Source organism: Raphanus sativus, chromosome 2 (genome assembly GCF_000801105.2).
Source record: "Raphanus sativus cultivar WK10039 chromosome 2, ASM80110v3, whole genome shotgun sequence".
Classification (NCBI taxonomy): Eukaryota; Viridiplantae; Streptophyta; class Magnoliopsida; order Brassicales; family Brassicaceae; genus Raphanus; species Raphanus sativus.
The window spans coordinates 20283389-20296504 of record NC_079512.1 but is presented as its reverse complement, the minus strand read 5'-3'; the positions used below and the strand labels follow the sequence as shown (position 1 = coordinate 20296504).

At 33.3% G+C, this 13116-nt stretch overlaps 3 protein-coding genes across 4 annotated transcripts; 2 read left to right on the top strand and 1 right to left on the bottom strand.

The window, feature by feature from the left end:
* The first annotated feature begins 1336 nt into the window (after window positions 1-1336).
* LOC108818296 (probable 2-carboxy-D-arabinitol-1-phosphatase) lies at window positions 1337-3611 on the top strand. Its single transcript, XM_018591231.2, has 9 exons — window positions 1337-1665; window positions 1741-1846; window positions 1966-2182; window positions 2277-2395; window positions 2475-2567; window positions 2662-2706; window positions 2785-2883; window positions 2998-3105; window positions 3170-3611. The coding sequence occupies exons 1-9, from the start codon at window positions 1382-1384 to the stop codon at window positions 3500-3502; spliced, it is 1404 nt and encodes a 467-aa protein (XP_018446733.1). The 5' UTR covers window positions 1337-1381; the 3' UTR covers window positions 3503-3611.
* On the bottom strand, window positions 3505-5384 carry LOC108819121 (FBD-associated F-box protein At5g44490-like). 2 transcript variants are annotated; one of them, XM_057002537.1, is made up of 4 exons: window positions 5242-5384; window positions 4183-5146; window positions 3970-4110; window positions 3505-3894 (listed from the first exon to the last, which is right to left on the bottom strand). In XM_057002537.1, exons 1-4 carry the CDS (start codon window positions 5367-5369, stop codon window positions 3598-3600), a joined length of 1530 nt encoding a protein of 509 aa, XP_056858517.1. In that variant the 5' UTR covers window positions 5370-5384; the 3' UTR covers window positions 3505-3597. The 2 variants fall into 2 exon arrangements, with proteins under 2 accessions (XP_056858517.1, XP_018447618.2); XM_018592116.2 differs by having other exon boundaries at window positions 4183-5353.
* Window positions 5385-10173: 4789 nt separating this feature from the next.
* On the top strand, window positions 10174-12836 carry LOC108824159 (probable WRKY transcription factor 38). Its single transcript, XM_018597533.2, has 3 exons — window positions 10174-10520; window positions 10702-10824; window positions 12238-12836. Exons 1-3 carry the CDS (start codon window positions 10252-10254, stop codon window positions 12716-12718), a joined length of 873 nt encoding a protein of 290 aa, XP_018453035.1. The 5' UTR covers window positions 10174-10251; the 3' UTR covers window positions 12719-12836.
* The last annotated feature ends 280 nt before the right edge of the window (window positions 12837-13116 follow it).

Genomic DNA, 13116 nt, shown 5'->3' with positions numbered 1-13116 from the left:
ATTCTTTCATTTATTTCTATTTTCAATTAGGTGATTTTTCTGTGTTATGGACATATATAAATATTAAGAAAATAAATATATTATAAAATATTAATTATCTAATTTTAAATTTAATTATTTTATAATTTATATGTATGATTTATTTTAAATAATATCATAATATTTTAATAAGATATGTAATTTATTTATATAATATCCAATCGATTTGATTATTATTTGGGCATATTGAATTGTATTTATTTCTCCAAGTTTAAACTTAGTATTTTTTTGTTTTTGTTTTTGACAGTACAATTTTGATTCTAGCCATAAAACTTTAGAGTTGATCATTTTGTGGATTATATTGAATTACACATATTTATTCAAATCGTAGCACAATTACTTTTGATTCTAATTAAACTACATTTGACTAGTTTTATTTATTACATTAATTCAGTTCTTCATCTTAAATATGTATATGTATACTTTCATAATTTTTTTATAATTCATATTTGTGAATAAGTAAAAGTAGTAGAAAAAACTGAAATGATGATAAGTTTCGAGTTTTGAAGTAACTTTATACTTTAGACGTATGAAGTATAAATTAAAAATATTCTAAATAATCTTAACCATAAAATTCATATTGGTTTATGTATTCTTATTATAGGTATATTATGTTGTATAAATATATAAAATTTTAAAAATCAAAATATTAAATCAAGATTATGTAAATTTTGAGTAAAATATGTTTTTTATAGTTTCCTTTTCTATGAAATAACATTATATATAAAAAATATTTTCATAAAATATGTTTTCTTTCCTTTTTGTAAATGTAACTTTCGTTTTTATTGTTTAAATATTTATTTTTGTTATATATATTATTTGTAAAATATATTAAAAGGAAACTAAAATTAAAAGTTATTTGATATAAATTATTATATAGTTTTAAATAATAATAATTATATTTTTCTCTTTAACATTATTTAAAAAGTTATTTTCTATATGGCGCACTCACGTTAAATTTTTACGATGGTTAATTACAGAGTTATCTCTAATGAATTATGGATTATACCCCACCAATTTTTTTTGGCAAAGTAAAGAAATGAAAACATAGAATTTATTGTTTTTTATACTTTCTATTTCCTGGAGTTTCAGTTTTCTACCAACCCCTTCAAACCAAGACCATTTTTTATAGTAAAATATATGTTGTATGTTGGTTATTGGGTTTTAGATTTGGCGGTCTGAGATAATCAAAATCAAACCGGTACCCATTTATTCTGATAAAAAAAATCGAACTTACGCGCGAAAAGGAGAGACACTAATTGAAAAGCCGGTAGTACTGTGAAACTCTTCTTCTTATTTCTTCTTCTCAAGAAAAAAAAATAAAAAAAAATACAAAATAAAAATGATATCTCTACCACACATTACAGCGATTACACCCAACCGGTCTCTCCTCCACTCAACTAACCGGCCGGTTTACACTCGCCGCCATGTCCAACAACGCACGACGATGGCTTTACCATCGCCGAAGCGAGTGGTCCTCGTGAGGCACGGGCAGAGCACGTGGAACGAAGAAGGGAGGATCCAAGGGAGCTCCGACTTCTCCGTCTTGACGAACAAAGGCGAGTCTCAAGCCGACATTTCTCGCCAGATGCTCCTCCACGACTCCTTCGACGTCTGCTTCACCAGGTTCTTGAATCTTTGATCTAAGAATCACGTTCTTGGATCGATTAAAAGATCTAACTTTCGTTTTGTTTTTATTAGTCCATTGAAGAGATCGAAGAAAACAGCTGAGATCATATGGGGAAGTCGAGAAGCTGAGATGATATTCGATTACGATCTCAGAGAAATCGATCTTTACTCTTTTCAAGTTAAGTGATTAGCTCTGGTTGTGATTAGGACATAACAGTTCGAATGACACTAATATTTTGGTATTAAAAAAATTAATTAAAAAAAATAACTCTTGTTCTGTCTGATTGTTAACACTAGGGTCTACTTAAGAAAGAAGGTAAAGCAAAGTTTGGTGAAGCCTTTAGGCAATGGCAAGAAGATCCGGCGAACTTTATCATCGATGGACACTACCCTGTAAGAGAGTTATGGTCACGTGCTGGAAGCTGCTGGAGCGGTGTACTTGGTCATGAGAGCAAGTCTGTTCTTCTTGTTGCTCATAATGCTGTTAACCAGGCTCTTCTGTCTACAGCTATTGGTGATTGATTCCTCTTGAGTAACTAGCTATATCTTCTTTTTTTTGTTTCTCTGTTTTAAAGTTTTTAGGGTCTTTGGTTATTATTATATGACAGGTCTTGGAACAGAGTATTTTAGGAGGTTGTTGCAGAGCAATTGCGGTGTAAGTGTACTTGATTTTACACCAAGAGCTGACGGTGGATCTCCTCATGTGTGTCTTAATCGGCTAAATCAGGCAAGCCAATGCTAATGACTAATAATCATCTTAATTTTTAGTTGAAGTTGTGCTTACTTAATTTGTAGTACAAATGCAGACGCCTGGTTCGCCTCTAGCTGGTGGAAGTTCTGGTGGGAGGAAAGCTAGTAAGCAGATCATACTTGTCTGCCATGGTCAGAGTGATTATGAGGTAAAAAGGTTGTGTTGCTTAAGCTATGAAAAGTTGGAGGCTTTGGATCAGATTTTTATGTAGTTATTAACCAAGCAGACACTTTGACCAACAGGCTAGTACTAATGATCAGCCAATGAACATGCTTGGGGTGATACAGGTAACAAACAACATATGACTTTGTGTGCTATTTCCTTTAATTATTTCTCTGATCATATGAGCTTCTTGACTAATGCAGTCGCAGAAAACCGCAGAGCTTCTTCTTGATCTAAGGGTTACTTCAATAGTTCGTAGCTCCACGACAGCCTCCATTGAGACTGCTGGAGTAATATCCAGGGTAAGTTATAAAACCCATCTCTTAGTCTTATCTACCTTAACTTCAAGTGCTTTACAAAACTTTTTAGAAATTGTATTTTTGTGGATTCTGTTAACAGTTTAAAAGAGTTAACAGGTGCAAGAAGCTGCGGGTTGTTTGGGTGTAGATAGTGTACCTCGCTATGTAAACACGAAACAAATAAACGAGCTTGATGTTGAGGACATTATTCACAAATCCAATAAGGCAAGACTGTTTGTTTAATCACCTTGAGATGTGGTTTGGTCTGTCTGATCCCCATATTCTGCAGGTGGCTGCATCTATAAGTCAGATGGAGGAAGAAACGGTGTCAGCTCTATGGAACAGATCCGAGAAAGCCTGGGAATCACTCTTAGACGAACTATCATCAGACGAGGACACAGGAGATGCAATGGTGGTGGTTGGTTCCCCAACGGCTCACATATCACTCATAGCACAATGCCTTAACCTCGATAAAAAATGTCTCGAGTTGTTCCACCTAGACGCAGGCAGCATCAGCGTCATAGATTTTCCGGATGGTCCTAGCCAAAGAGGAGTGATCCGTTGCACAAACTACACTGCTCATCTAGGAAGATGGTCTGTCCCCATCACAACACCTGTCTAAAGAGTAAACAGTATTTTTTTTTTGTATCTTCCAAGTTTTTAGTCACTTGTTATTACATAAAAACAGTTTGTAAAATCATAACAGAATTCAAAAGATCATCTACAAGTCTTGTTTAGTGGTCCACAAACTTCGATTTGACACGTGGTAGATCGCCACGACAACGCAAGGAGGTCCCTTAAGACGGAATCTTCGTCTAGCACATAACCTCTCCAACGCAGAACAAGTTTCTTGAGGAACACAGAGTTTTCTGCAAAGTACTCTGCTAGTTTCATTCCAACAACCTCTGCCTTGCAACAACATTTTATCTCTACAAACTCAAGAGATAACAACAAACACTGAGGCACGTCCCAGACTGTTATTTGTTCTGTAATGATCGTAGGACGAGTCAAGTCCTACAGAATCCACAACATGAAATGAATAATTAAAGTTTTTAAAAAAATCTATCTAGTGTTGGTGCAAGTTATTACCAGGACGATAGAGTTTAGATTCGGGAAACTTTCAAGAAGTTTTGGCAGCAGTTCCACGTCTACTAAACAAACTTTTGCTTCCAAACAAGACAGGTCGCGGAACTGAGGCAACGGTTCAACTTTCATGCAGAAATCGATTAACTGATTACACAAAACAGAAAGAAGAGTGAGCAAAAAGTCGTTAAAGTAAGCGCTATATACGTTGAAACATACCTTCATAATAGTCTCAGATATGACCAAATCCTTAACTCTCGAGACACGTGTGAAGAAACTGCGAGCGACGTGTTGATTTGAGAAGGCAACTCCATCAGAATAATACGACATGTAACGAACGCCGCCAAGATTAACCTTAACCGATGGACTCATGATAAAATTGCTTAGAATGTGACACTTGGATACATCATCGTTGAAGTTCAGATGCTTGAGTCTAGGTGAATCAATGAAAAGCCCCAAGATCTCTCTATCAAAATAGTGAAACAGCATGTGGCCGTCACCAGGTTCGAATCCTAGAGTAAGACTGGTTAGTGTCTGAGAATGAACTCGTAGAACCTTTACATTATCATCATCCCTTCTAACGATGCTCAGATCTTCAAGAACAGGGCAAGAAGAGATAAAGGACTCAAGAAACGCTTCATCTGCATATACGTTTTGTTCTAAACACATAGTCTTGAGACGAGGCAAGGAGACAGACTCGGAACCGGACAGCGATACTCGATGGAGTCTCAAGTAAAGGAGACTCTCGCAGAGATAGAGGCTTAACGGCACCGCTTCCAAGAACTCACGCTTCACAAGAATACACTCGAGGTCAAGATGGTTAACTTTACGGGTAGATACAAAATCTATCCAACGTGTGACACAGCTCTGATCATTGTCGTTTTCTTTACGTATAACGAGCTCGAGCTTGTGCAAGCATGAGTTTTCTTCTCTATACAGATCTATGGACTTGTCGACGAAACTTACAAAGGAATTGTAATCAGGGAAGTCGTGAGAGGCTAAACGCAAGCTGGGAACCGAGAGCCAGAGACTTTTCCACCTAGTGGACAGAACACTAGTTCTGACAGCTTCTTTTGTCGGAAGACAGGAGAGCATGTGAGATATCAAAGAGTCTGGTAAGCTGCTTATCACATCATCATCTCTTGAAGGCAGTTCTTGGCATATTCCTTTCTCTTTCTCTTTGCTTTCCTCCATGGAACACGCTCACAAATGATTAATCAAATGATATAGTCTCAAAAAGAGGTATAAGTCATAGAAGGAGCAAGAAGTTGAAACAACCTGAGGAGTTTAGGGGTTGTGGTGGGTTGGGAGATCCTGTGGCCAGAGAGAGAGATGAAGTCTACGCGGAGACTTTGCTCAAATCCAAAAATGAGAGTGTTCTGTTCATAGACTTTTGGAACACTCATTTGAATGAAAAATGTTGACCATAATAAATAACCATAAAGTTAAATGAAACCATCCATATTTTTAACGAAATTAAATGAGCCACAAGTTCCAAACTTCCAAACAAACCCAATGTTCTTTGTTCTCACAAAGACATGAAAACACAGTTCAACAAAAAAAAAAGCAAAACACAAGTCCAATCTCTAGGAATGACTACACTACAAGTCTTTTTAGCAGTCCACAAACTTCGATTTAACATATGCTAGAACGCCACTCCAATGCAAGGAGGTCAGTTAAGACGGTATCTTCTTCTAGCTTACAACGTTTCCAAGTCCAACGCAAGACGAGTTTCTTCAGGATTGCAGAGTTTTCTGCAAAGTACCTGGCCAATTCCATCAAAACAAACTCGAGAGATGACAACAAACACTGAGGCACGAACAAGAGTGCTATTGGACCCGTAACGCTCTGTGAATGACATAAATCCTACAAAAAAAATTACACAAAAAGATGAACGAATACACACATTCTCTTCTTTATAAAGAAGCTAAAAAAACAAAAAAAAGCCTAAGTCATCACCAAGACGATGGATTTTAGACTCTAGACCCGTATCACTAGCGTATGTGTTGTTCTCTAAACGCGGTGTCTTGAGACACACGGCAACGAAACAGATTCAAACTTACCGACCGATACCAGATAGAGTCTCAAGTAAAGGAGCGTCTCGCAGACGTAGAGGCTTACAGGGGTCACTTCCAAACGATTACGACAGACGTAGAGATACTCGACATCCAAGATGTTTTAGTTTACTACTACGCGTCCTAGCCACCACAAAGTCTATCCAACGCGTGAGGCTTGTCATCCTTCTTATGTTTTCGGATCTTTAGCGTGAGCTTGTGTGCAAGCAAGAGTTGTCTAGGAACTTGTCGACGAAACGCACGAACGAATCGTACGCTGGGAACTTGAACCGAAAAAAAAAAATCTGTATTTACTAGTTCTTTTTTTTTAACTCGAAGAAAGTTGAGATAAATAGTTCGATAAGAAACCAAAAACAAATAACATAAACCAAACAAAATAAAACAAAGACATAAACAGAGCCTAAAACTCATATATGTCCACAAGTCTATTCCTTCCACCTTTTCAGAAGAATTCAATATCAATGGAACTGACCTAAAGAACAAATGTCTTGAGCAGTCCCAATCCGGAAGGAAATATCACCAAGCCATACTAGAACCAGCAACATCAGAAACAATTGAGATGTCAAATCTACACCTACTCCAGTAGCTGCTATCCATGTGAAACTTGCATGACCAGAAACCACCATTAAAACTAAGATACAAGGACAAAAGACCTTAATATTTACTAGTTCAAAGACCCTAATATTTTTCTTCTTTGACAAAAAAAATATATTCAATTTAACACAACAAAATCTTGTAAACCATTATTTTTCTTTCGTCTCAATCTTTGATAATTCAACACTCATTCATATTTTATATTTTATAATAGTTGTTTAAATAAATTCAGCATCATATTTTAACCAAAAAATAATTGTTGAAAAAAAATCAGACATTGATTGAAATTCAACAGATTGAATAAAAACTGATGAGGATCACCAACTCCACACACACTAGATTGTGCGGATAAGAGTTTCTAGCCCATAGGTTGACAATTGAAACATAGCACATAGATCATCTTACGTCGTTGTTTATTTATGTGATCTATCTCCTTGCAGTGTTCACATATAAGAGGCGGCTCTTATCCGCACAACATCACCTGTTTCAAATTGCGCATTGACCACTTCCAATAATTGAATTCTCGGTCGATCATGGTAAGAACTTTAGCAACTTCAGGATTAGTCTTATTCTCAGACGATGCAAGATTGCGAGATCAGGATTAGTATTCTGACTGTTCTCTTCTAAGGAATAAACAGGACGTCAGATATATTCATTTGATTCATGCTCTAAGCACGCATCGATCCTAGGTTATAAGTCCAAAAAAGTTTGATTTAAGGATAAAGAATTGGGGAAATGTATGGTTGAAGATGACGTGAAGCTAATGACGACATAGAAGCTACGTTCCAACCACTTGGTTTAATATAAGCTAATAATATTGTTTATCAAAATGTCTTCTCAATAATTGTCAATGAAGTCGCATCCACATTTCACATTGATATTTTCAAACGTCCCAAACGTAAAATAATATGACCTGACCCAGAGCTTTACTTGACTTGTACATTTGTGACCCCTATTTACCTCAGAACTTAGTACAATATGAGTGTGATTGGAGAACTTTAGAGTAACTAGGTGAAAAACAAATAGAGTAAAAGAGAGGAAAAGAAGAAATGGAAACTAGAGTAAATGAGAGTGAATTTAATATATTTATTTATTTATATCATTTACTCCAAGTTGGACTACAAATAAGAGGTTGAAAGTTTTACTCCCAAACCATTAAAAGACAAAATAAAAATTGGAGTAAAAAATGGAATAACAACTTTTTTCTTCTATTTTTAACATGATTGGTAGAAAAATATAGTAAACGAGAGTAAAACACTTTTACTCTATTAATTCTTTTCTAAAAGGTATATATAATCACCACCTATATAGTTATTTACAAAAAAAAAACTTACTACAATAGTATTCCATGAAGATTTCCAATAATTATTATTATAATAATGTTAATAATAAATAAAACATCAATCAATCAAGATCCAATCGGCAAACTAACAACCATAAAATACATGTGAGCAATGAGTTTCACAGATCCGATCAAAGTCACAGGCCAAAAATATAAATATAGTTTTCTAATGGATAAATAACTAAACGTTATCCGCCCACAGAAGAATTTAACATTCTTCATGAATAGTTCAAGAAGCCTAAAAGTTTAAATATATTTTATTGTAAGAAATTAGGCTTGTCAATAACTGATAGTAAAAACAAAATTTTGAGAACATTTTTATTTATTATTATTATTATTGTTATTATTATTATTATTATTTGGTTAGAGATTTTACAAATACTTCGTTCTTACCATTCTAAACACTAATTAGTTTACTTCATGACTAATAACAACTTTTTTATCAAATAAAAACTAGAGTTATCTAATCTATATTATTAAAACATAAATATTAAAACAGAAATATTGTGATTTTTTCTAGATGGATTTTTAAGTTAGACCTACTAATAGATATGATATATTTTCAGATCCTATTAATTAACATTTAATGTTAATAAATTATTTCTTTATTCTATTTTGCTAACTTAATACCTTATATACATTCATTTTACCAGTTGGCCCAAATTTCTTATATTCAAAAAAATATTTTCTTGCCCAATCAATTTATAACCAACGTGCAATAATGTTAAACTCCAGATTTCATAACCACCATCCAATAAATCTACATGCAATAGTCACCGTGCAAAATATTATTCCTTAACCAATTGATTTTATATAATATCCAATACTATATGATATATTCAAAGTGGATTCAAGTCAAATTTCTTAACCCATTACCCTTTAACCAATCCAAATTGGATTACATATTGGATTAACGGGTTTATCGAATTGAAGGTCTAAATTAAATTTAAAGTGTTGATTTAAATGTATTTTTAAATAGACAAAATTCTTACAATTAACAAAATATTTGTAACACTGTTACTAGAATTTTGAATCATAAAATATTTTGCGCTTCCAAAACACTGATATAATCTAATTTTCATTTATAACTGATAACAATCATTAAATAGATTACTTCACGACCATTAACTGAGAACAATCATTAAGTAGTTTTCGAAAATTAGTTCACTAGAATTATTTAGTACTATTTTGATAAACTGGAGCAACATAACGGTGACAAACTTATAAGTACTAATCCATTCTATAGATACTATTACCAAATTTATATAAAATTTTATATATACTATTATAAAATGAAATTATAATAAGAATATTTATTATTATATATAGATATTACTATCTTAAAATAATTATCAATAAAAATAAAAATATCTAAATATTCAAACTAAAAAATCAAGATATCTGAATCGAAATATAGTTTAGACGGATCTAACATTTTAATATCATAATCGATTTCTCCACATATCTGCTTTTTCAGAACTGATCCGGATTAGATCTCAGATCAAACCCGGATCTCGTATAATAATTTCATCCCTACCATTTAGAAATCTTACTACCTAATTTCTTTTGAAAGATAATGATTAATTACTGGATAATATCATTAGATAGCCAACCAGGGAATACCACGCCGACTAGTTGTTGTTGTTGTTTCTGACGTCATCGTGCTGAAGTCAGCACCTGCTACGTCATGTGTTGCTAACGTCGAAGCCCGATGGAAACAACCACTTGCCTCCTTGCCTCGTCATTCACACATGACTAAACCATTAAGTATTCTAGTAGACTATACAAATAAGACTAGTGCAATCAAATGAAAAATTACACAGTATAAAACAACATTTTGTTATCTTTTACATGACAGATCATTTGCTAAAGTTTTGTTTTCTTATACATGACAGATCATTTGCTGAAGTCAACACCTAATTTTCCTTTACTCTCACAATTGGTGGTTTCCAAAAATATATATATAAATCTTTCCTTTATAATTACATTAAAATATACCCTAGTGTATGTAAATGTCCTGATTAGGAATACAAAACTCGGTCTATAATTGGTAATGTCAATTTCGTTCTATTGCACATATATTGTTAAACTATAACATGTTGTATTTTCCAAAATACTTTCTAATCAATATTTTTTGTCTCCTTTCCCACATCTGGTAATATGTGCCCACCACTTGGCATTTACCCTATATATGATCTCCCTATCCATTCAGAATTTATAGCATAGAGAAGAGACTTGAGAGAAAGAAAACTGGCTAAAACAAGCACACTCTACTCTATGAATACCTCCCAAGAAAAGGCGGTACAAGCTATACTTCATGGCCATAGCTGTGCCAAGCGGTTGAAGCTGCGGCTCGACCATCCAATGGCTAACGACAGATCGGTTTCAAACTATGATCTTGCTAAATCGATCGTCCATTGTTTTTCCAGTGCTATCTCAATCTTTTCTGATACACCAAAATCTGAGGATGGTCTGTTTTCTCATTTATCTTCAATGGATTCTTCTTCTTCTCCTCCTCTTCCCCAGAGAAGCCACTCCAAGAAAAGGTATCAACTGTTAGTTTAAATCTAGGCCTTCGAATGTTTTCTTGCTTATTAGTTCAAAGAAAATAATATTTTTTTTTTTGAAAAAAAATAAATTTGTGATTATAAATGCAATGTCATTATATACTAAGAGATGTGATGTTTGATGATTTTTATGCTAATTTTTATACTACCATATTTTCAGAAAGAATAATGATACAAATTCAAGTGAGAATTGGAGTCACGATTCACCGGATCCGAACTACTACGACGGGTTTCTTTGGAGGAAATACGGCCAAAAGACAATAAAAAAATCTAAACACCAAAGGTAAATATCACAAATAGTCTAATCATATTTGTTTTGTTGTAATCACGTTTCATTCCGATCACTGATACTAATTAGTACATGCATTAAAGTTTTTTTTTTTGCTAAAAAATATATGCATCTATCTTATTAAAGCTGAAGTACAATTTCGGTGTGTTTGGATACTTGGATAAAAGTATTAAAAAAATTTGGTGTGTTTGGAAACATGGATTGTAGTCTTTTTAAAAAAAATTAATTTTGTTTGGAAACAAAGATAGTAGTATTAAATAGAAAAAGTAATGGGCTTAAGTTATTAAGTCCATTATAAAAGAATGTTGTAAATATATATAAAAAAAATACAATACAAAGCCCAATTTGAAATAACAACTCAAGTTATGGTTTTTATATTTCATATTAAGTTTTTAAAATATAATATATATAATTATTTATATGATGATATGTATTAAATATTATTAATTATATGATTACTTATATGATGGTACATATAAAATACGATTAATTATATGATGAAATTATACGATATATAATAATGACTAAAGATGGATTTTCAGACATCCATACGGGTTTGGTTCTGATCGGTTTGCGTTTCGGGTTTTCGAGGTCAAAGATTTAAGTCCTATTAGGATGTTTCTAAATTTTTGTTTGAGTTTGATTCGGATCTTTACGGGTTTGGTTTGGGTTTGGATAACCTATTTAAATAACATATATCAGAATACCTAAGCTTAACATATCAATTGGTTTGATTTAAAATTTTGGATACGAAATCAATAATTATTTTAAGTATTTTTGGTGATTTGAGTATACTTTAACTATTTCAGATATTTGTTTTTGACTATCTATATATATTTTCAAATATTTTAAACCAATTAAAAAGTATCATTCTTGATCTTTTATATACGTTAAATATAAAATAATTAATATATAAGTATATAAATCTATTTTAGATAAATTCAGGTACACGAATACTTCGGTTCCGATCTAATTCGGTTCTCTAACTAACAAAATTTTGAATAATTCAAATATTTAATCAATTTATGTTCAGGTTTGGTACTATATTTACGGATTGGTATCAGTTCTGTTCCTCAGATTCATTTTGCCAAACCCTAATAATCATATAAAAAACAAATATCATCATATTTTTTAAAATATACATCCGCAGAGGTGCAGAGATCAAAGTCTATAATCATTTATTTTAACAACAAGCCAAATAAATATGTTGATTGAAGAGCGAATAAAACAAAACTAGAGAAATACATAGTTTACCAGAGACACTCTATGTGTCGAATATATTATAAATAAAATTTTATTAAAATAAATAAATTCAATAATTACAAACAAATAATATACTTCATAAAAGTGAAAAATAATACCCGCGCTTTCGAAGCGCGGGTCAAAATCTAGTTAATGTTAATACAGGAGCTACTATAGATGTTCTTACAACATAGATCATGCCTGTGGAGCAAGAAAGCATGAACAAAAGATCAAAGACAATCCTCCGGTTTACCGAACCACTTACTTTGGTCACCACACTTGCAATATCAACCAAAACCAAGATGCCGGTTTTACTACCGTTGGAGACCCGATAGATAATTTGGAAAATTCCCGAATGATCCGGTTCGGACAAGATCTTGATCAGGACACGAGCGGTTTATCTGTATCGGTTAAGCATGAAGAAGGTATCATCAGAGAGGAAACTATGGATCAGTACCGTGGGATAACCGGTAATGATAAAGATTGTCAAATTGAAATTAAAGAGAATCATCAGTCATCACCATCAGGTTCTTATACTCCTCCGTCGTCATCTGGCAGTGAAATTGACATGTTTGATTCAGATCTGCTGGTGGAAGACTTAGATTTATGGGATCGTTATGATCTGTATGACTTTGGACTGCGTTAGCTTTTTCAGCCAAGAATGTTAGAGATTTCCCTTTTCCGAGAATAATATTTGAGGATTGCGATTTTGTATATTATATTACTGAAAGTGTTTCAAAAAAATAAAATTATGTTACTGAATAGTTTCTGGCGAGCATAAGTAGATTATTTGAAGGGGTTTCTAAGTTGTAACAAAAAATTTGCCTGAGAAAATGACAACGTTGGGCTAATGTTTGTTATAAACTCGGTTAAGTTTTGGAGTGCTAACCGGGCTTTGTAGCCTGGTGGTAATGGAACTTCGGCTGAGGTGCCCGCCACCCAGCTTCGAAACTCGGCCACAGCGATGTAACATCTTTACTGCTGGGGCGCTGGACCCCTTCGGGAGATATTTGGGAAAGTGACTGCCCAGACACCAGAGATATC